The 24,635-nt window shown below is 38.9% G+C and overlaps 1 protein-coding gene and 1 long non-coding RNA gene across 2 annotated transcripts; both read left to right on the top strand.

Moving 5' to 3' along the window:
• On the top strand, positions 1-24,635 carry LOC122640212 (flowering time control protein FPA). Its single transcript, XM_043833367.1, has 4 exons — positions 1-89; positions 282-599; positions 21,044-22,299; positions 23,053-24,635. The coding sequence occupies exons 1-4, from the start codon at positions 87-89 to the stop codon at positions 24,368-24,370; spliced, it is 2,895 nt and encodes a 964-aa protein (XP_043689302.1). The 5' UTR covers positions 1-86; the 3' UTR covers positions 24,371-24,635.
• LOC122640214 lies at positions 7,177-8,177 on the top strand. Its single transcript, XR_006329634.1, has 2 exons — positions 7,177-7,403; positions 7,524-8,177. It is a non-coding gene; the product is annotated as an uncharacterized LOC122640214 (long non-coding RNA).

The raw sequence follows: 24,635 nt of genomic DNA, 5'->3' as shown, positions 1-24,635 counted from the left end.
TTGTCTTGAATTCTTGATGCGATTTCGAAGTGCGAAAATAGTTTCTCTGCCGCATTATTCGGTCACTCGATACTTTCGAATCTGAGATGGTTAGTTCAGTCAAGTCTCAAATATCTGAAATTTTAGTAAAATATGTTTCATTGATTAGGGCTTTGATTTAGAGTCTATTGGCTTTAAAGGATTGGATTTGATTTTTTCCTCCCTTTCTTCTTATTTGTTTTGAGATTCGTTTTCCCATATCTTTTTGGTTGTGACGAGTGTATCCCTCTGGCCATCTGTAGGCGCAGATTGGTAGGGGAGGAAAGGATAGATTCCGCCGGGATTACTTGCCGAGATTCGAAGAGAAGGGTTTTCATGGGAAGAACACCAACCCCCCTTCACGATGCCTCTGGGTGGGGAATTTATCTCACCACGTAACCGAGAAGGCTCTCTCAGAGCAGTTTTTGCGGTTTGGCGAGCTTGATGGTCTAGCTTTTCAACCGGGTCGTAGTTATGCTTTCATTACCTTCAGGAAAGAGGAAGATGCTACCCTCGCAATAAGGGGACTTCAAGGTTTTGTTGTATCCGGCATGCCATTGAAAATCGAGTTTGCGAAGGCGGTTAGTTCGTGCCGACGACTTCTATCTAATTTGTTTTCAATGAATTATTCTTATTCCTCTTGTACTTCACGCAAGTTTTTTTTTTAACTCCAATCATATAGAGTTTAGAGTACTTTCAAATCTAGCATTCAAAACCTTTATCGCATCACATTACTTCAAAGTCTTAACTTTCTGAACGTAAAGTACAAATGGCAACCAGCGTGAAAAGCAGTGACAAGGTTGAACAGTATTAAATAACTTGATGCATTACCCTAAGTTATTGGCTCTTATTGAATTATGGCAGCCATCCACACCAAAAGACCGATAGCATTTCTGCAATTATGCTTAATAATTACCTGCACAGATCAATGTCCTGTTGCTCAATTTAAATATCCCCTGCATTCTAAATGCTGATACTATGTGTATGATATCACACATCAGACAAGTTCTTCCATTTGATTTTGGTTTCTGGCTTGAGGGATATGGGGCTCTCTATCTTACTGTGCACCTTAGTGGGGTTTTACTCAGAGTAGGTATAGTATCTATGTAGTATCGGATGCATGGAAGCACTCATTACTACACATCTTTGGCCGATAATTGAGTGAAGTAACCATTATTAGTTTAAGTAATGCATGAGTGATACGAGATGTCAAAAGGGTGGCTAGGATTAGCTCCACAGATTGATGGATCTGATTTTATATACAGGAGCATAATGGTATTTTTTTTAAATTTTTTTTTTCAGGGGGCAACATTGTATTTTAAAAGGTGTCCATAGCTGGTCCTTCTAGTTAGTGTTAATTAGGAAGTTTAGCTTTTAAAAAATATTTTTTTTTGTTGTTGTCCTGGGTCACACCCAAGTAAAGTTAGTTTGTTTGTAGCGTTACTAAAGTAGAGTCATAATCTAATTTTATCACTGTTTCTTTTATGCCATTCAGCTCTCATAAGGGCGTTTAAGCAGGTATCCCATTGAGAAGTTTGTTTCATACCATTCTCGTATTTCTCGATGTCCTTATAGCCGTCTTATTTCGTATGATGTCTTTTCTACGTCTCATCGTATGTTTTCAGCCTCTCTTAATACATTCTTTCAAGATCGAGTCGAATGGATTTTTGGCTCTCATCCTAACCATAGTTCAAAATCTTGTTGAGATCTCAGAAATCTCGGTAAACCCGAGCTAGTCGAGACGAGATAGCATACGAAACACAAAAAGTCAAATCTCGAAAATCTCGACTGAGATTTCGAATATTTCGAGAATCTCGACCTCCTCAGTACTCATAGAGTCATAGTATTGTATTGTTGGGACTTGGGAGTTAAGAATTGAGTGTTTTTTTTTTTTTTTTCAATTTGAACCTTTAAATATGTTTATTAAGCACCTTAAAGTTTCGGAACCAACTATGGCCATATGCCCACCGAAACATTTAAAAAAAAAATGCACTGTCTCGCCGAGATCTCGGAAAACTCGACCTGGTCCTAACTGCCTTGCGTGGCTGTTATTCTCTCCCCTCTTGTTTTTCTCTCTCTCTCTCTCCCCCTACCAATTCCTCTCCTTAGTTCTCTTTGTTTCTCTTGTCCTGATTCTGTTTGCAGATCAGAATATGTTCTAGAAGCAGATCTGATCTGATCTGATCTAATTTGCCTGCATCATTAAGTGAGAAAACCGTTGAAACATTAATGGAAAGTATGGCCAATAAAAGAAAGATCATTTTGTTTAACATATATACTGGATAGGGCAGACAAAACTTTCTTAGGAAAGTTGGTATTTCAAAATGCTTGGAAAATGAAACATGGGGAAGAAAGGGAGAAGCAGTTGGGGTGGCCCATTCACACCAAAGAACTGTCATACCACTCAGGGGCCGCAGTTCTAACTGACATACAGCTTGTTTCATTTTTAATATCGAGGACTTGTTGACCATCATCAGGAGTAGCTTAAATTTGTTAAGAGGATCTTGAGATCAAGCAGCTGTCAAGAAAATAATAAAAAAAATTGTGAATCTTTTGCCGGCTGTCCATTATATGGTTTGCATCAATTATGGAAATTTAATTCAGAGCCTTTTTTGGTTTTAAGCAGGTGAATGTTTACTATGTTAAGCAGAAACCGACATTCTATGAACACTCATCTTTAATCTATTTTCCTGTGTACACTTATTTTTCCCCTTGTACTTTTTTTTTGGGGGGGGGGGGGTTGGTGATCAGGGGTGACTAAATTTATTAGGTTAATTATACTTGCCCTTGGGCTTATTTATCAATAATCATACATGGCATTTTTTTTCCATGTCTTCTATTGAGAATAATGAAGCATAAGAGGCGAATATGAATGATCATGTAGGAAACAGTTTGCTGTCTGAGTCATGTTTCTTTTTGCTTGCTGAGAAAAAGAAGGATTATACTTGTGGTACCTTAAAGACATCTGATGCTATTTTCACTTTGGATATGTTTGATGCGTCAACGTTGACCAAGAAAAAGAAAGCACAAACATGTAGCATCACTTGGGAAATGGAAGTTCTTGTGTTACCTTCTTGATTATTGAGATTCTTCTTTGACAACCAGACAGCCAGTGCAATTCAAAGAAGTTTAAAGTGTGAGACTGAATGCTTATGAGGATTCTGGAGGGACTGGTTTTGAACTGCATTAAAGGTATTGATGCGGATCCGGGGTCCAGAAACCCTAATTGGATTGCTTATGGTCCCACCTAAATATTAGAAGGCTCAAATAAAAGGATTGATTGCTTAACATGTAAATAAATTGAAGTTTATAATAAAGGGTGGCAATACTGTAAATAGTGGGATTCAACCTAACAAAGAAAACAAACTAAGAAGTGGGATGACACTTAATGGGTAAAGGTTATACTTGGAACAAAATTTAATTAAAAAGGGCGGGGCAAAACAGGTTATGAAATATGATATCGTGGGATGAGGGAAGAGGAAAGACAAGAGGTCCTCTTTAACCTTCGGTAGACAAACACATCCTGTTTTGGGGAAAATCAAAAGAACTCCCTCATTTGATCACGGATCGAATCAAGATTCAAGATGAAATAGCAGATCCGATATCCAAGCAAGAATCATTCAAAACAGCAATCTGGAAATCAACAAGGTCTTCCTGAAATCAGTCCAGGCAATAGAACAGAGATCAGATTTGATCTCAGGTTGAATGCTCCACAATAGGGGAAGGTTTGGGGCCAATATTGCAGACTGTGGGTCGCCCTAAGGGTAAATACCACTACATTGAACTTGGGACAGAGATGGATCAATCTCTATCAGTCTTGCTGGTTCGGTAGTGGCAGAAAATAAAGAAAGAAGAAATAAGAGAATACCAGGAATAAGAAGGGGAGAGAAGGAAGAGAAGAGAAGAAGTAAAGAGAGAGAGGGAAGGGAGCACACACTCACCGGTTCTTGGCTACAACCAACGAACTAAATTCTCATTCATTATTCTCAAATCTGAGTGTTACGTAGGGTGCAATCTTGTATTTGAAGAAGAAATAAAGAATACTAATCTAAAACTTAGACTAATAAAAATAGAAGTTCAATTAAACTCAAATTGGAAATTTCCCTAATAGCTACCCAAAATAAAAGATTACATATCTTTCCTAAATAAAATAAATCCTAAATATCCTACTGAACCAGAACAAGATTGGGACCCAGTTCATCTTGGTTTGGGTTTTCAAACGGTTTTGGGTCAATCCATGGGAGTGCACCTGCATCAGGTATAGCTCTAACAATGTTGTCGATGTGGAACTGAGCCAAGTGGGACAGGTTACCAATGACCGATCTATCTCCCTTATTCCTTAAATGCACCGAATGTTTCCACTAAAGGTTCGTGGAATACTGCACCATTGGATTCTCTATTAACACTTAAGTCAGTTATAAGTGTATAATTTACCTACCTAAATTGGTATACAAGCAGTTAATCAAGCAACCTTATTATCAGTTTCCACTGTTTTCTTTTTGTGAGAATAATATCATGTCTTATGTAATTTAACTTTTAACATGGCAAATTGGAAAATGCTAGTTCACCTGGCTATGGTTGATAGTTCCTTTTCCACAGGGTCCCCCTTCTTCATCACCAGTAAAATATACTTCTTAAAAAGAATAAAAATGTAAATGTTTTTTGGATTCTTTTGGACACCATGCTTTTGTTGCATCTATTAGGAGCACTTCTGTTATTTCACAAGCTTATTGAGCTTCTTATGAGAGGCTAAAATTCAATTCTAAAGTTCTAATTAGTATGATGAGAAATGGGAAGAAATAAAGATATCATATGTCATCTTTTCCCTTTTTGTGATCCCTTTGAACTATCACCACTGTAACGAAGTCAAAGAGAAAACAAACCAGAATCTATAGAGGAATAAGAAGAGAGAGAGAGAGAGAGAGATGAAAAAATGGGAAGAGAGCTGGACAATAGATAGTGTGTCTATCGTACCAGCCTCCATGTCTTTATATATAGAAAACCAAATAGGAGTTACAAAGGGAATATAACTCTTAAGACCTCTTACCTAGCTAAGCCTAGTACCTAGTTACAGTAGGAAACTGAAACATAACTATACTAAGAAAGAGAACAATTAAATCCCAATTTACTTAGCTAAGCCTATCACCCCACATATGTATCTCCAACACTCCCTCTCAATCTAGAGTATACGTATGTCGGGAAAGCTCTAGCTTGGACCAACAAGAATAGAAACTAAACACAACACCGGTATTGAATAGCAGTTGGAGATGCCGATGAGCATAAAGTGAACTTCATTCAGGTAACAATATCAGCTAAAACACACAAATCATCGGCAACATCAATAGATAACATCTTGTGTCGAATCAATCCAATTCACACCAAGCAAAATAAGCGGTAGTGAACACGAACTGCAATCCATAATATCATAGCAGCATCAGCAATATCAAAGGCACTTCTCAAAGAAGGCCGGTAATAGGTAGTAATCTTCTCAAAGATAAAAAAATGCAACATCCAGCAACTACATTATAAACATGCAGGTAGTAAGTAGTAATCTTCCCAAAGAAAGATAAAAATGCAGCATCCAACAGTTACATCATAAGCCTTTTCCGATGAAGGCAAGTAGTAAATAGTAACCTGCTCAAACAAAGACAGATAAAAGTACAACATCCAACAGCTACACATAAACCCTTCTCAAAGAAGGCCCTTCAACAACATGGTAACATTGATGTGATTAACAAAGATCACATGGTTAGAGATCTGATTAGTAAATATCGGACTCACTCTTGAGCCCCAAACAAAGGTCTCAAATAAAATTCTACTGATAAATAGGCAGGCTAGGTTACTGCAAACCAAGTAGCTTTATCAAGTTGTTGGAGACCAGACAACATAAGTTTGTCATAGACCAAATAACTCAGCATCAGACTTCTTGTTGTAGACCAAATAAATTTGCTTTGTTGCTAAATATCATACTTCGCAGTTAAAATTGTTGCTGAGGGCACGAACAAATGAATAATTATCTTCAATAGAAATAATCTTAAGCAGATAAAATCTCCAATCTCCCCCTCACGTGTAGCATGACACGTGGACAAATATGCATCAGTTGCAATAAATAATATGGAACTATCATATAATAATCAGCATTATCAAGAGCAGTCGATAAAGTTATCTCCAATTTTCCCCTAATAGTAGCAAATAATCTCCATGCAAATACCAATCTCCAAAAAAATTCATATTCCAAACTGATGCAAATTGGGGTCCACCAAAGCGATAAAATTGCAAATATATGACCAATGACAATTATATAAATAATACATGTAATCCAGGGTTGAAACTCAAATATTAGCCACACTTATGGGACCACCCAAGCAAATGTACCAAATTATGTAATCCGGGATTCCAAAACCTGGCTTGGATCGCTATTAGCCTATGAGCTCATCCAATCAACAAGACTCCAAGTAGCTTGTATGATAAAAAAGCGGAAACCTGACCTTCCCTTGTCTGAGAATTTCTAGCAACATCAACTTTCGATTAAGAAAATCAGCAGTAACACACGGTAACCAGTTTTGCCCATGGGCTGAGACTCGCAACCAGGGAAAAAAAAAAAACAGCAAGGTACGACTAAAACAGTAAAACTCATTTTTTTTAAAGACTTGAAGAAACCTTCCCTCTTCTCAGACTTGCTGACTCTTTTTTTTTTTTTCTCCTTTCTTCTTTGTCATTGCTTTGATACCATGTAACAAAGCCAAAGAGAAAACAAACCAGAATCTATAGAAGAAGAAGAAGAGAACTGAGAAGAGAGAGAGATGAGAAGATGAGAAGAGGGCTGGCCAATAGATAATGTGTGTGTATCGTACCAGCCTTATATATAGAAAACCAAATAAGAGTTACAAAGGGAATATAACTCTAACACCTCTTACCTAGCTAAGCCTAGAACCTAGTTACAGTAGGAAACTGAAACATGACTATATTAGGAAAGAAAAACAATTAAATCCCAATTTACTTGGCTAAGCCTATCACCTTACGTATGTATCTCCAACAACTAAAACAGTTTACCTGGAGATGGACCCCTCATCCAGTGTACTTTCTTCTTCCTCAAAATAAAAAACCGTTGGTAGTATAATGTCAGTGACAATCCTGCTTTCTTTCAGTCATTGGACTGAACAAAAGGTTAAAGTGTTAGAGACTTGCAAAGAAAAAGAGAACAAAGATCCCAACCTTCTCATTGCCCTTTACTATGCCCATTGAACTCCCTCCACTGAAACACATTATTCCTATGAGCCATGCTGTCTTGTGGTCACTGGGCTTGTCGACAATGCCATAATCTAATTGAGCTGTAACATGCAAGACACAACCTACTGCAGTGCAATATTCAAGGCCCTTCATAAGTTTTCATTTTGGTGGAGCAGCAGCCTTGAAGAGATCAGATGACAAATATGGACCTCCTATAGTGGGGTTTAACATCTCCAGTAATTTCTCTGATATCAGTACTGGAGAGGGTGGCTAAGACAGTACTGGCCTTACCACGTGGGTTATGAGTGTATCATTCAATAGTAAGCCATGAAGATTAAAATGGGCTTCTTGTGGGTGTATCTACCATATGCCGAAGACCTGAGGGTTTCTGTTGTCGGTGGAGCCATCACTAAATGTGTGGCATTTGAGGTCAGGATTGCTTCTTACTGATGATTGATGATTTGTTCAAAGAACCTTTTCAAGCTTACTGTCAGATATTTGAAGTTATTAATGAGCTGCAAATGCTGAATGCCATTAGATGAGCACCGTGATCTGAAAGTTATCACATGAGCTTTTTGCACAGCATGAAAAGAAATTGATGCAACCAACCACTAAACTTGTTATGTTCTTTGAGTCTACATCCTTTCTGAAATATCCCTTATGATGATGTAGGGTGAGTGAAATTAAAATGACTAGCCCCAAACGGCCTACTATGGAGCAACGTTGCACATGTGGAAAGAGTCCAGATCATGTTTTTTTTGTTTAGAATTTCAATTGGAATAAATATTACCAACTAAATATTATTGGTCTATTAGTTTTATTTCTCTCTGTTAAACTGGTGTTATTTGTTGGCTAGTTGACCTGCAATGGAATAAATCAATCTTGTCAGTTGATGTTTTAAAGTACAATAATCTAACAGCATTCTTTGATTGATGTTATCAGTAATGATAGAGTATGTCAAGACATATGAAAGACATGAATCATCTTTCTCTAAAATGTGAATTACCCAATGACAAAATACCTTACCTGCATCTGAAGTGGTCCTACTCCATGTTTGCAACCAATGGATTGTGTCCTTTTTGCACTTCAGAAATTTATGTACAGTAGAAAACACACAATTTCTTTTAAGATCTTATTGCATCATGCTGAGTGTCCTTCATCCAAAACTGACTGCAGGCTTGAGTACCAGAATGCATTTGAAAATGATTTAATATATCTTGGTTGAGAACTCAATAATACCTAAAGGAACAGGCTTTCTCTTGTTTCAGGCATGCCAAATTGATCTTTTGAAGCCAGAGGTTCAAAATATTCAAAATCATGTGCCCTTAGCCAAATGTGAGATGCAGAAGTCCATCCAATTATAACATGCAATTTTAAATTTAGAAAGATGCTTCATGACTCTCACTTTAATCATCATCCTATTACCAGCAGCCTTAATTTAAATCAGTAAGTTGAGAGAAAGCAAGTAACAATCATTATGTAACAGCTTCCCATTGTTCGAGTAATGATTTTGAGAGGGACTATTCAAAACAAGCATGATGCACATTCTAGAGCTTTTTACTCAAGATTAAAACAGTTGTGGAAAATCAGAAATCTGGATTTTAATGTCCCTATAGATTATGAGTTCTCAAATGCCTAGAATGAAATCATACTTATGGAAAGAAAGTTGTCAACCAAGAGGTCTGAGACTTATTTACTTACAGATTAAATTTCTTTTTGATTTTCTGTCTGCTTTTCACCATCTCTAATTAAGGGGCATGGGCAATATCTGTGCCTGCCAATTCCTTTGCAAAACAATCAATTATTACGTTAAAAGATCCGTGCAAACATTCAATTTGTCTGAAAGCTGGCTTAAAATAAACAGGATTATACTAATCTAGGATATGCTTGTTTTTCTTGTCACTTGCTTAAGGTTTTACATTACCTTTTTTTTATCTATACTCCTAGTAATTAAATTATTTCAGTAACATTCTGGAAAGGTGCTTTCACTATTTACAAGCTACAAAATATTGAGGAATATCATATCTGTATGGATGAGTGTAAACGAAGAAAATATCATTCTTAGGTTCTCATTATCTTATGTTTAAACTGTGTGTTGTCTGAGTGGTTATTTCATGGCTTACCTCCGTTACCATGAAATGATTGCATGCAGCAAGTGGTTACGGATTACCTATCTCTGCATGGTGAATGGAATTTCTAGAAGCATTTTCCTCTGGTTAACCTGATTGTGAATATCTGTTTTGAGATTTTTTCGATGTTACCTTTATTACTGTACATGGGTTCATGGTCATTGATGGAGATGTTCCATGTGTTCGTGCTGGAAGTAAGGCGTCAATTTGCTGTTGCCAAAAATAGGAGCAATTATTTATGGGGTTACATTATTCTAGAAACCATTTTGATGGAGATGCTCCATGTGTTCCATTTCTGGGACATTCTATATCAAATAATTAATCCACGCATGCCAATTTCTCTAAAAAGTTATATTCTTCTGAATCCAAGTATCTTCAAGGTTCAGGCACACCAACTTGATCAGAAGCATTGATTTGCTTTTACCTTTTATGCGATGAAGCAGCGTACATTTTGTAAGAGAAACTCCATGGGCTCAAAATCGATATTCAGTCTGGAACTGAATCAATAAACTGAATTGAACTTCTATACAGAACTAAAGACCACAAGTTCAGTGCCTACCCTTGATCAGCTTTTCTAAAGCCCCCCCCCCCCCTTGGGATGATGCATGGTGTCAGTGAGTCTGTTGGAATTCTAAGAGTCTAAGTTCCCAAGTACTAATATGTGCATATGCAAATGCAACATGCAAGGTTATCCTCATTGCTTAATTTTTCTACGCCTTTTATTACTCGATTTTGATACTTGAGCTCCTGATGATAAAGATGCAGATGTGACTACTAGGTTTTCTTTAGAAGCAAAACCTTGTGTGGATCAGTGTTGCTTAAGAAGTATGATTGGTGGCAGCTATAACTGTAATGCCAGTGTTCTAATGGGATCTAGTTATGCTGTCTTACCTCAACACAGGATGCTATATTATCTTTCTTTTGATTGGCACTGATGCCATGATGAATGATGATCCAACCTTGTCGTTTTTTTAATTCTCTTCCCCACCCCTCCCCCAATATGATAGTTCCTACTCATTAGTTTATCTGATAGGATAGAAGATTTTGATTTGGGAATATTTTTTTGTGGGTAAATTCCTATAGTAATAAATTTTGGGTCAATGATTTGGGAATACTTTCATTCTCTCCTTTTAACTATCATAGTTCCTAGTCATTAGCTTTTGTGATTGTATAGAAGCTTTTGAATATGGAATTCTCTCACTTATTATTGGTTCATTTGTATTCTGAATTTTAGATTCTAATAAACATCTAGTTTCCTCAATCTGGTCCTTTTTGTATTTGATTACCTCTTACACCCAATAATTGTTGAATAATTGGAAGTTCTAAGATTTCTTATTGCCATTTAGAACAATTAATGAAACAGGCAATATATATGTAGTGGTTGCATATTAAGGTCGTCTTTACATGTTAAGTTCGCTTTGTATAACAGTATAAGAGTGTTCCTTGCTGTCTGTGTGTATGTATTGGAGTGGCTTTTTTCTGTTATAAGTTTAGATGAAGTATACTAATTACTAAATGTTGCCTTATGGAGTTGGAGAATAGTAAATGGTAATGGTGTTGAGAAAAGTTGTCACTGAGGTGCAGATCAGTGATAGTAGCTCTGTTCTATTTTAGATTTGTGATAAATTGGCTCTTTGGCATGGTATAAAATCTCGCGAAATATCGGCGATATATCGCCTTATTTCGTGAATCTCGATATGTCCGAGATACGAAACACTTCCGAAACATAAAAATACAATATCTCGTCGATATATCGTGGATCTCACGATATATCGCGAGATATTGTAAAAGTGACAAATAGTGTCACATTAAGAGCCTTATAATTCCATATTTCGCAGCTCTTGGTCGATATTTCGACCGAGAGCTGCTGAAATTCAAATTTTCTCTCTTCTTCCTCCCTTCCAAGCCTCATCCAAGCATTGTTGAAGCTCCTTGTCGCCGGGAAGACGTCGGAGGGTCATCTAAGCTCATCATCCAAGCCTATTTTCATTATTTAAGGTAAATTCTATTTCTCTAAAACTATTTTTTTAAAAAAAATTTTGTACAAATGTTGTTGGATGTTGATGATATTAATATATGTTAGACACCAGAGGCCGATCTACAGCCTCAAGGTGTCGAAATTTTTTTCCCATATGTATTTTTTTTATTTTTTTTCTGGTTTTAAAAATTCATTTTCCTACAACTAAAATAGGAAATAATTAGGGGTTATATGACTTAGATGGTAATGAATTAAATATATGTTAGACACCAATGACCGATCTACGGCTTCACAGTGTCGGATTTATTTTTCTGCTCTTAAATAATTCTTTTAATTTTCGAAAATTAAGAAAAATATAAAAAAAAATAAAAAAAATAGAAATAAAAAAGGAAAAATATGAGTTTTAAGTTTAAAAAATAATGAAAAAATATGAAAGTTATTTCTATGTGTTTTGAGATGCATTACATGTATATTATATTTACTAATTTTTGGTTTTGTTGTGTTAGGTCAATACTTATATTAACATTATATATAAAAAATTGGTTTTAATTATGTGAAAAATATAAGGGTTAGGGGAAAAATATTAAATAAGTATACAAGTGTATTAGTAATCTAAAAGTGTCAATTGAAGTGCATCTACATTAAGTTTTTTAATTATTTGTGTTACTTACATTGCAGTAAACAAGTATCATTATGGCGGATCGCGATAGACAACGTGCGAAGGGCAAGCAAAAGGTTGGGGAAAGTAGTCAACAAAAGGGGCGGAGGGAACAAAGAGAACAGAGGGAACAAGAGAGACCAGCCAGCCAGCATAGGGGTGACATTACATGGTTACATGGTACTCCCATTGATGGGGATAAGAGAAAATCTATATGTAACTATTGTCACATGCAATTTATGGGAGGTGGGTCCAGTGACTTAAACAACATCCGATTGGAGGATCTAAAGATGTTGTAGGTTGTCATATGGTCCCTCGAAGTAGCCAGGGAGATTGGTGATAGTTTGAGGGGAAGAAAGAAGAGGAAGGGTGCAAGCAAAGGATAAGAGAACAACTTGAGGATACAGTGAGGAGTTCGATGGGAGGAGGAAGACGATACAATGATGATGATGATGATGATGATGATGATGATGATGAATTGCGATTGCGATGACATACAAACAAGCAGAGGAGGCTAGGGATTTTAGGCGGACTGTTTCAAGGAGCGAGTAAGTTTTCAAGATGATCAGCAGAGACAAAGAGTAGGGGGTAGTGGAGGAGCGGCGATTCTGGAGGTCCTAGAACTTTGAATCCTTTTAAAAGATCACAAAGTGTGAGGGCAACCCCAACACCTCTACCATGCAGACCACCATCAACATCCGATCCTAAATTGCATAAGAAGAAAGGAAGCGATCAACCCAATCAAAGGAGCATGGAAGGGGATGAAGGGATTAGTTAAAGAATCAATAGCTAAGTGGATGCTATACCATACCATCCCAAGAACATCGCACAAGGCCCCCATTATGATACCATGATAGATACCATTGCGGGCGCCCAGGATTCAAGGGCCCCACCCCATATAAGGTAATGAATGTTTATCTACCTCAACAAAAGAGTGAGATTGATGAGTACATTAGTGAGATGAGGAATATGTGGGAGACATATGGGGTGACTATAATGGCAGATGGATGGACTGGGCCTACAAGAAAGTCCATCATCAATTTCATGGTTTATTGTGATGGGAGGACAGTGTTCCTCAAATCTGTGGATGTATCCAAAGAGATAAAGGATGCAAAATATATTTACAGATTGTTAAAGGAAGTAGTGGAAAAAGATGTGGGTATTGAGAATGTTGTCCAGATTGTAGCGACAATGGAAGTAACTTCAGTGGCGGTGAGAAGATGATGAACAATAGTAAGTACCGGCTCTTCGGACTCCTTGTGCAGTCCATTGCATTGACTTAATGCTAAAAGATATGGGAAAGTTAAAGTTGGTGAAGACTGTGGTTGAAAGTGCAAGACAAGTCACCAACTTTGTATACAACCACTCCTATGCACTCAATCTATTGAGGGAAAAATGTGGGGGTGACTTGGTTAGGCCTGGCATCACAAGATTTGCCACCAACTACATTGCTCTCAAAAGCATTGAGACAAAGAAGGCCGGGTTGAGAAACATGTTTGCTTCTGAGGAGTGGTTTGAATGGAAGGGTTCCAAGACTGCAAATGGGAGGGAAGCACAAACAACGATGTCATCTGAGGACTTCTGGACCAAACTAAGCAAAGTGGTGAAAGTTTTAGAGCCAGTAGTTAAAGTTCTACACGTTGCTGACTCTGCTCTGAAGGGCCCAACCATGCCAGTCCTATATGCTGCAATAGACTTGATGAAAGATAGTGTCTATAGTGTGGCTCCTCGCGATAGCAAACACTTCTTAGATATCATAAATGCTCATTGGGAGAATCAACTTATGCATCCACGCATAAGGTGAAGTAAATTTGTTTTATGTTTACTAATTCATAGTATTATTATTTACTAATTACCTATGCATTTGACAATACCTCTATTCTATATGTCATATTTCAAAGATACTACTTGAACCCTAAGTATCAATATAACAATAGGCTTGGGTTGGAAACTCAACTTATTGATCTTGTGAAACAAGTAGTGAAGAAGTTGGAGCCAGATGATGCACTACAAGCAATTTGCAACAATGAAGTGAGTTCATTTGGAAACTCAACTTATTCATGCTTTCAAATAAGTAGTGAAGAAGTACTTACTAATTTTCCACATGGGTGTAGATCAAGGTATTTAGGGATGCATTGGGAAGTTTTGGAACCGAGGTGCAATCTGAGCGAGCACGTGGTGATCTTGGTAATTCTTTTAAGTTTTAAATTACATATGTATTGAAATTTGAAAGTTGAAAGTTGAAACGACATTTGACACATGTCTTTTTTGTTGTAAACTTGTAATGCAATTGAATGGTGGGTGTTGTATGGGAATTGGTTGAAAACTTAAGAAGAATAGCAATTAAAGTCCTTGCCCAAACATGTTCGCATCCGGTTGTGAGAGGAACCGAGTACCTTTGCACTCATCCACTCCAAGAGGCGCAACAGATTGGGGTCTCAACGTTATCCGACATGGTGTATGTGCGCTCTACTTGAGACTGAAACTGCAACACATACGCATGGGACATGTGGGATAGAGGGCACCATTGATCTAGCCGACATCTTTCAAGTTGACTCGGCGATGAGGACCCTATTGTGGATTGGGTGAGGGATAGAGGTGAGCTAGTGTTGGATGAGGAGGGAGGTAGGCCCGACCCCATGATAACCGAGATTGGTGCGATGTGGGCGAGTATATGGGCGACGAGGGTCGGATACATGCGAGGAAGCCTACCCATACCATTCCGCCACTGGTGTAATGTTCTTGATGATGAAGACTGGTCTAAGTCCTCGAATGATGATGATGATGATGGTGATGATGGTGGTGGTGATGGTGATCTTGGTGGTGGTAATCTTGGTGGTGGTGATGTTGGTGGTGGTGATCTTTGGTGAAGAATTTGACGAAGATGCGAGAGCGTTATGTGGTAGGCCAGGAGGCCCAGGATACGGCACTGTAGAGCCACTCGATTCACCTGGAGAGACACAGTTTGATCATGCCACACAAGATACGGACCACGAGCACGTGCCCCGCACCCCCACCCTCGAGAGGCCCCTACATACATACAACAGAGCGTAGGGGTCGACAAACACAGTTGCAACCTGATCACATGGACATTGATAACCTATCTAGCTCTGTTGGTGGTTTGAGTATGGGTGATAGGGAGGGAGGACCGACTGGACATTGGCGTGCCCCATCTTTTGACGCACATGCCACTCCATTGGCATCGGATTATGGTGCATCACAACCTTACGGTGGATATGGATATGGATCATCATCATATGGGCAGTTTAGTGGGGTAGGGGACTATGACTACCAGTCCCAGTCCCAGGGACATACTGGATCATCTTTTGTAGATAACATCTTTGCATACCCTAGCGGACCTAGCTACCAACCTCACCAGCCATACATGCAGCCAATGCCATCGCCTCTTGCACCGGTGCCAACATCATATCATAGTGGATCATCTTCTTCACGGACTGGATCGATTGGTAACCCTAGTTTATATCCTAGGATAGGTTACCTACAGTATGTTGATGATTCCATTTACTCAACACTTGTGGATGACTACACTCGTTTCTTCTCCGATTCTATACCGTGGTCCACATATGTCCTTCAAACAGAGAGCAATGGACGTCGACTCCAGCGAGGCATGAGTGGGATTGATCCAGGGAGGCACAGTAACTACTATTAGCAGTTTAGCACTTGTAATTTGTAACTTAAGTTGTGATTTCATTAATCCATGTGTATTTAACTATTTATACATTAGGGTCGGCGACCGTATGTCAATCAAGGGTGCAAGCCCAAAACACCAATTTGAATTCACATTTTTACAATTTTATGGTTTAAATGTGTTTATTAAGCTTAAATAAGGCTGTCCATGAAGTTTCAGGCCTAGATATGGCCAAATACCCCCCGAGATGGACCCCCGAAATATTGCAGAAAAAATGCAATATCTCGGGCATATTTCGCGATATCTCAGATATTTCGGATATCTCGGTAGGCCCGAGATACCGATATATCGCGAGATATAGTACTATGCTCTTTGGGGACTTGCTCTGTGATGGGTTCACTTTACTCTGCATTATTAATTTGCTTATCTTTCGCACTGTAATTTAATGGTATGGCTTCATCTTCAAATTTGCCCTATGTCTTGAGAATGACATATTATGTCTCCAATTTCGTAGGGACTTATTTCATGGAGCAGTTTGTGAAGCTGAGTCCTGTGATGGCATATCTTGGAACAAAGTCACTTCACAGTTGTCGACGCCTAGGCGTCCAGGTTTAATTTGTGCGTAGGAGTCTGTTGGTGTCACCTTGACGTCCAAGCAAGGTTCAAAAACTCATCTCGCTTTGATGTTTCGACCACCGAAACTTCAAAATTTCAGCCAAATTTGCTGGAACATTGCTTTTTTTTGGGTTTCGTTTTGATGCTTCGGTGGGCAAATGGCCACAATTGGCTCCAAAACATTAGGGGAAGCTTGTTTTAGGCTCAATAAACATATTTAAATCTTCAAATTGTAAAAAAAAAGCCCAATTTGGTGTTCTGGATTTGCACCCTTGGTTGGCAGTAAACATTGAACCCTCATGCAATATTATTGCCTATTCTACACATTGTTTGAGTGCTATGAGACATAATTGACAAGTAAAACAAATAAATTATGAAATGATGTATGAAAGCATATAATATTGATTAATTATTTAAGAAATAGTTAAAGACTTAAAATAGAAACTACAAAGTACAGTGAACAATGCATATTACATAGAAACTCAAGTGCAGTGAACAATACATATTTCATAGACACACTAGTCTTCTATGTCCCAACAATATAATACTGTGAGTTTGTGTGTCCTATTGATATGAACTATGATGTGTTGGATCGAGTCCACTCATGGTCCGATGGAGCCGACGTGCATTGTCCTCCGTCTGCATGACATATGCATGCCATGTCATAGTGTTCGAGAAGAAAAAAAGAATAGTCATCCATAATTTCCCTGTAGATGGTCGCATCTACAAACTGCATGTAACTATCCTAGGGTATAGGTCACCATAATGTGAAGAACCAGCCATTGAGCCAATTTCATAAGATGGGAATGAATGCATGTACAACTAGGTAGGAGAAGAAGCTGTCAACAAAGGATGATCTAGTATGTCCCTGTGATTGTGAGTTGGTGACATACTCAAAACTTGGAACAGATGAAGAAGATGCATGCTCCCCAACGCCAGTGAAATGACCATATGGACTGTACTTTGAGAGGGGACTCTCTCCGATAAAGGATGGCATGCCCACTTCCTTTGCTGTCTCCCAGAGTGCTAGACAAGCTGTCAACATCCATACAGTCAGCCTGCTCATTTGCTCCGAACTTGCGATGATGCCCTCTCGTGTAACCTGCATGAGTGGTTGGACGTGCTCTGTGGTCCGTAACCTGTGTAACATGATCAAACTTGGTCTACCCAGTGAATCGAACCGAATCTGGCTCCAGCTCCTGCATCTCCTTTGCTTGGTCATTCTCCTCTCGAAGTCCTGCATATCTATCACCAGTACCATCACCATCACCATCACCACCATCATCGTCATCGTCATCGTCTCCATCTCCTCCATGAGTAGAGGGTGACGGTATGCAAGTCTGACCACCTGAGGAAGTGGATCAGTCAGGGTCCTGATCATCATCCCTGCTAGGTATGGGTTTGAACAGTCGGGGTGTCTATGAGTGTATCCCACTCTCTGTAGCCATGTAGTCATCCACGTCAACACCCATTTCATTGGCTATATGGGGGTCAGGCCTACCCCCAGCCTTATTCATGTCCGGTTCATCTCTATCCCTCACCCACTCCACCAAGGGATCCTCGTCATCTTACTCAATCTGAAAAACATCAGCGAGCTCGATCGGGGAAGTGTCGTTCTCCATACCTATGCATATGTGTTGCATCTTCAGCCTCATATTATACTGCACATATACCAAGTCTGCCAAATGTTAGGAACCTAATCGGTTTCGTCTCTTTGAGTGGATGAGCGAAAACGTACTCCAGTTTCGCTCATGGCCGGAGCGGAACATGTCTAGGATAAGACCTTGATTGCTATCCTCAGCTAATTTTCTGCCAAATCCCCTTACAATACCCACCATTCAGCTGCATTACAACAAGAACACATGTTATTTGCATTTCATAAGTTTAAATACATATGTAAGTAAGAGAATATACTTACTTAATTGCTTATCACTACCATTTCGGCCAGCCTCTGCAGTGGAAAAGGTAGTTTACCTGAAATAGTTGAATGTAGCCAAATCTTCCCCATAAGCAGCAATTGATCTCTTTGTAGTGATGTGGCAACCCCCAGCAGTGTATTGCAGTAGTATGAAGTGGTGCTGTTCCAAAAAAAAGCAAGATTCCAGCAATTTCCCCCTTCTCCAGGTCGAAACAATTGAATTTTCTGTCGAAATTTCGAATGGACTCATGAGACCATGCTTTTTATATAAGGTGCTGTATCATTTCGGTGAGATGGTACAAACAGTACTGAAATCCCGCCAGAATTTCAAAATTTCAGTTGAAACTATGCCCGACTTATATTTCATATCTAATTTCATTTCGAGCAGGTCGAGGTCTCCAAATATTTCGAAATTTCGGCAAGTTTTCGAACTATGGGTCCAAGTCGCCTCCAATACCTTGGGTTGCTTAGACGCCGTGACGACTATGGTCCCATTCTTTCTTACCCATCATAATATTGTTGCCTTTAATTAGGAGGCAGGTATGGAGGTCAAAATAGTGGTTTAAAATCTTGTTGAGACAAAAAAAAAATTCTGATATTTATCACATGTCACTGCGCAGAACTTGTGCTCTTTCACCTGGGTTTCCAACAGAAATTTAATCGCATCACTTTGAAAGTTTTCCTAAACTTGATTTTATTGTAAAAAAGTTTCTATGTTCATCTTATTTGTTTATGGTGTTTGAATATTGATGATCCCCCCCCCCCCCCCCAAAAAAAAAAAATAAATAAATAAGGAAGAAGAAGAAGGGTTTGAATATAGATGATACAACTCAATGAATTGATTTAGTTTCCTATCTCTCCCTCTCTTCCAGTTCACCCTGACCCACCACATGTGCACACTGCACGGTCATATTCTAGTTTATGCTGAACAAGTCAATCTAATCAATACTTTATACATTTTTGGCCAGGTAATTCAACCCTTGCTATACCACTGGTAGATGGGTTTATTGGTTCAGGAAAATCAAGTTGGAAAAATCAGCTACATGAAACCCCCCCCTCCAAAAAAAAAAAAAAAAAAAAAAAAAAAAGAAGAGAAAAATTCCAAGTTGTAATCACTTCTTGATTAACAGAATTCAAATTCCAGTTGGACTTATTCAGTTTATTTCAGAAAATTTGCTGTAAGTAATCATTCTATCCATATTTGGCCACACTGTTCAACCATTTCTGTAACAGTGGTAGGAACTAGTTAGTTTTATTAGCTGACAAAGTTAGTTGAAAGTTCAGCTACATCATTTATCTTTACCCCCTTTACACTTCCACTTATTGATGCAGGTTCATCATAGATATTGGCTTATTTCTTTAGAAATAGGCCTAGGGTTGGGTTATATACATGTTGGGCCTTTGTTCCCAAGGGTTTTCTATGTATTAGGCCACTTTAATGAGCCTAAACTAGGGGTACATAGGTTGCATACGGGATTAGCCCAATACTTGGTTTATTTTTATGTTTTCTAATTGAACCGGTTCAAATTGGTTGCATCCAATTAGTTCAATTTAAGTGATCATGTGACTTGGTTAAGTGGTCATGTGACAACTTAAGTGGTCATGTGATGTAAGTTGGGCTGGATTAGGACTCTATAAGTCCAGCCATGTTTTGAATTTATTTCCTTTAGTATTTTAGTTTCCTAGTCAATTTAAATTACCTAATAGGTTAGGGATAGGATTAGGCCATTCCTTTTTAGTGTCTAAGTCTATTTTTAAGTCTTCTATATAAGTTTGTAAGGGAAGCCAGCATTGTACACGAATTTGATTAATGAAAAAAGCTTTTGCTTGTTGGCTGCCATTGTTGCTGCTCCTGTGCTCCTTGTGAGTGTGCGTCCTTGTGGTTCTATCAAGGTGGAAAGGGACTGGTGGAATCCGGTTGACTCCTTACGCCGTGACGGCTGGGAGGATCTTCTTCAAATTCGAAGGTGGCTTTATCCTTCACAACTGTCAAAGCTTGCTGCCAGTGGAATCTCCAGTAAGTTTGACGCCAAAATTCTTCTTCTAATCCTCTAATCCTTTCCCCCAATTGATCCCCTTTATTTTTGGTTTGAATCCCATAAACCCTAACTCTATTAAAGCCCAAAACCTGCAACTCAATTCTGTCCAGAATTGCAGAATTTCAAAACTCATCCAAACCCTAACCTTTTTATACCATATTGACCCCCTAGACCTGCTCATTAATACCCTATAAACCCCTTTCCCAAATCCCAATATCCAACCCAAACCCTAGGAATTGACCTAAATCCTAGTGCTGTCCATTCGAACCAACAGCCCCTTTTGTTATTTGATCCGGTTGTTTGGCTCCTAGCAGGTCTCCTACCTATCTAGGACTACATTACTTATGGGAGTAATCCCTTGTTGATTAACAAAGTTCAACTTTTTATGGAAGTCAAAGTGAAAAATCCAAGAATATTAACTGAATGTGAAAGATACATTTCTGAACATATCCCTATGCTTGGTTGGTAAAATCTGTGGTTGTCGTGGCCTAGACCTGAGATTGAATCCATTCTTTCCTATTAACACCAAAGATTGCTGCCCTTGCTTGGGAGTCTGGGGCAAATAACACACACACACACACACACACTATATATATATATATATATATATATATATCTTGATCTTGTAGCTTTCTTTTGATGGGTGTGATCAATCCTATAATGCTCTCTGTTTGACATAGTTGCTAATTTGTACGACAATTCTGAGTGATCATTTTTTTTTTAATTTTATGTGCTTGGAATATTAGTTTTGTACCTATATATACTTATAAATGGTTCTTCACTTATCTCCAAGAGACTTTAAATTACAGGAAAGGCCATTAGCATTCGCACATGATGAGGACCACCAGAAACATCAAGATGAAGGACGCTCTGTTGATCTTGCAATGCCATTCTTTCAGAGAGATTCAAGAATACGTCACACTAGTCCTGAACAATTATATCCTGACAAGTCTAGGATGGGGGATAAAAATGCCGAGCCAAGTGAGATGTTATGGATAGGATTTCCGGCTTTTTTGAATGTAGACGAGACAATCTTCAGAAGGGCCTTTATGCCATTTGGTGAGATTGAGAAGGTTACTGTGTTTCCTGGTCGCAGCTATGCCTTTGTGCGATTCAGGAGTGTAGTAGCTGCTTGCAGAGCAAAAGAAGCTCTTCAGGGAAAACTATTTAATAATCCACGTGTAAATATATGCTTTGCAAAGAGTGATAGTGGCCCATCTGAGCATGGAAGGAATTCATTGACCCCTTTATCCCCTCTTTTCAAGTCAAAGAGTCACCCTGGACAACAACCCCCTGAGAGTTTCCGACTGGACAGAAATTTTGGGAGTTCAACTGGAGAAACCCATACGGGATCCCCACATTTTATTTCTAATTTGGAGTCTGGAGATTCTGGTGTCACTGGGCTTGGTAGGAACAATTCTTTATGGACAGGTGGTGGCGGTCCCTTTGAACAGATCAGGTTACAAGCTCCGGGATCCAAACTGGGACCATCAGAAGACGTATATGAACGTAACAGAAGCAGTTCTGCAAGAGACAGGGGTGCTCGCCGTCATGATTTTTCTCCCGATAGACATTCTCTAAAAAGTTCACTTTTTGAAAATTCTTGGAACTTGACAGATGATCCTTTTCTTTTCCGAGAAGCTAAGAAATTAAAGACTGGGACGTTTCCTCCTGAGAAAGAACTTCCAGAGTATCCTTTTTCTGATTTAGAACAAGACAAACCACATGGTGGTGTGCCAAGGATGTTCCCATATTTACCAGAGCGCGAGGCCTACGATAAAAACTTTGAGTCTGGACCATTGAATTATAAATGGATTCCTGATCGCGCCATGAACTTAATCCGTGCTCATGGGGAAGGAGATGATCATGGGAGATCCTCCTTTGACCGCTTTGATGCAGGTTCTGGTTCTTTGCCTAATGCTGTAAAATGGCAAAGATTAAGTCCTGAGTTACGTCAGTCTCCTCGAAATGAAGAATGGAAGTGGGAAGGGACAATAGCAAAGGGAGGAACTCCTGTCTGTCGTGCTCGCTGTTTTCCTGTTGGAAAAGTCCTGGACATCATGCTGTAAGTGTTTGCCGTTAGGTTTAATTTGTTTATTTTAATTGTTAAAATGAAGATTTTTGGGACTAATTAGCTGGAGAAAGATCAAAGAGATTTGAATATGTGAGAAAGAGTTCCCTGCTGCCTATCCTTTCTGGCTATCTTGCTAATTAATTAAATTGTCTTCCAACTTTCTTTACCATTAATTATGATGGTATTGACATATGATATATATGAACTCACCAAGGTTTTATTTGGTGGTGAACTCTAGTAGTCGGGCCTACCCAACCACTTACTTGCTCACATGTATGGGAGTGTTTCATTTGATAAAATGCGTGAAACTAGAGATGTATATGGATAATCAAATATCCGGATTTTATTTGGATTCGTATCTGTTCTTCATATATTTATCCAGATAATTGGATATCATATACAAATTCCAATACCCTTACGGTATCTGGATGGTAATGTGATATGAATCCGAATATCGTTGTTTCTGCTTCAATTTATGTTATTTTTTGTTTAGTGTTTATGTATTAGAAAAACTAGTTGAATATTATTGGATTCAAATTTGGATGTTAATTGAAGTATCAGTCAAATATCCAATCAAATTTAGATAGTAGATTTACTGATCGGGAACGAATTTGATAGTAGTGTACCCGCTCTGAATTCGCTTCGTTTACATCCCTATGCGAAATTGAAACATTTGATTTCTTTTCTTTTTTCCTTTTCCGGTTCTCTATTCGAGCACTTCTTGATGCTAACTTCATGTTACAGGCCTGAGTTTTTAAATTGCACAGCAAGGACAGGTCTTGATATGCTTGTGAAGCATTTTTATCAAGCAGCCAGTGTTTGGGTTGTTTTCTTTGTTCCAGAAAGTGATGCCGACATTGCATTCTATGATGAATTCATGCATTATTTGGGGGAGAAACAGCGAGCAGCAGTTGCTAAATTGGGTGAGAAGACTACCTTGTTTCTTGTGCCACCATCAGATTTCTCTGAGAAAGTTCTGAAAGTACCTGGAAAATTGAGCATATCTGGAGTCATCTTGAGGTTCCAGTACCCCAATTCTAATTTTGGTTCCCCCCATCATCCACTTGAAACTATGGATTCCAAGCTCCCATTATTGCATGAGGATTTACTGTATCCAAAATCAGCCTCACCTGATGTTAGGTCATCTGCCTGGGGTCAAAGTCAAAACTATGTGAACTCATCTTCAGAACCTACTCCATCAGGAACTTCTTTCTCTGCATCAAGGAAAGCAGCAGTTGAAAATCCTTATTTGAGGATTATGGCTGGACCAGCTTCATCTGCATCATTAGAAGGATCCATTCATTCAGTTGGACTGTTACCTGAGTCTCTGAATGAGAGCAGGTATGACCAGTCACTTCAGTGTCACAATCCTGCGTTTCCCTCCAACTGGTCTCACGATTTGCGGACCCTAAATCCTGATGCCGAAAATATACCTACCCAGATATCCAGCAATTCTGCTGTCTGTCCTGATGATTCCATCACACAGGAATATCATCCTATGAAGCCAAGGGTTAAGCAGGAGGCAAGCTTGGGTCATTTCTCACCTGGAATTTTAGGTATTCCTGTATCTGGTGGCAGCAAGTTCACTCAACAGGAAACCAAATCGCAGGCATCTACATCTCTATCCATTCCACCACTGCAGCCTGAACAGCTTGCGCAGTTGACATCTCTTCTCAGACAAAAGCAGGAATCCAGAAATGTGCCTGCTTTCTCCCTAGGTGAAGATAGTAAACAGACAGTCCTAATGAATCAGGCTGCTCCAGTTCGATCATCACAGAGCTCTAATATACGGAATCTTACATCTTCTTCTAACCCTTCAAGTTCACAGATTGGTCAAGGGCAGTTGCTGCAGGCAACAGCCTATGCTCCTGCAATTCGTTTAACAGGTACTGAGCAGCAGATTGGGGGAACCGAATGTCATGGGAATCAACCATTGCAGAGTAATGGTGCTAGAGAAGAGATGGAAGCAGATCCACAGAAACGTCTCCAAGCGACATTGCAGCTGGCTGCAGCTCTTCTCCAACAAATTCAACAGCAAGCAAAGACTGTTGATCAGCGGTAGTTCTATATTGCTGGGTGGAGTTATCTGTCTTTTGTTTACTAAGAGGAAGGGGTCGTGATCATTTCTCTTGTAGATCCCCCCCCCCCTCTCAGTTCAGGAAACAAAGTGTTCAGTATCGTTAAAAATTCGTGTTGCCATAACTCAGAATTTGATGCTACCCTCTCCTTTTGGCTTCTTCTAATCCTTTTTCTTTTTAATCTTTCAGTAATTTCTCTTTATTCTGATAAGTGGGAAATTAATAGATATAATGCCCCAATTGTTCAAA

This window comes from Telopea speciosissima, chromosome 9 (assembly GCF_018873765.1).
Source record: "Telopea speciosissima isolate NSW1024214 ecotype Mountain lineage chromosome 9, Tspe_v1, whole genome shotgun sequence".
Lineage (NCBI taxonomy): Eukaryota > Viridiplantae > Streptophyta > Magnoliopsida > Proteales > Proteaceae > Telopea > Telopea speciosissima.
The sequence above is the reverse complement of the archived record's forward strand: the minus strand, read 5'-3'. Positions and strand labels throughout refer to the sequence as shown.

Coding starts and splice junctions, on each gene's coding strand:
- LOC122640212 (XM_043833367.1), top strand. Junction 600..21,043: donor AAATCGAGTTTGCGAAGGCG/GTTAGTTCGTGC, acceptor TTTAAATTACAG/GAAAGGCCATTAGCATTCGC. Junction 22,300..23,052: donor AAAGTCCTGGACATCATGCT/GTAAGTGTTTGC, acceptor TTCATGTTACAG/GCCTGAGTTTTTAAATTGCA.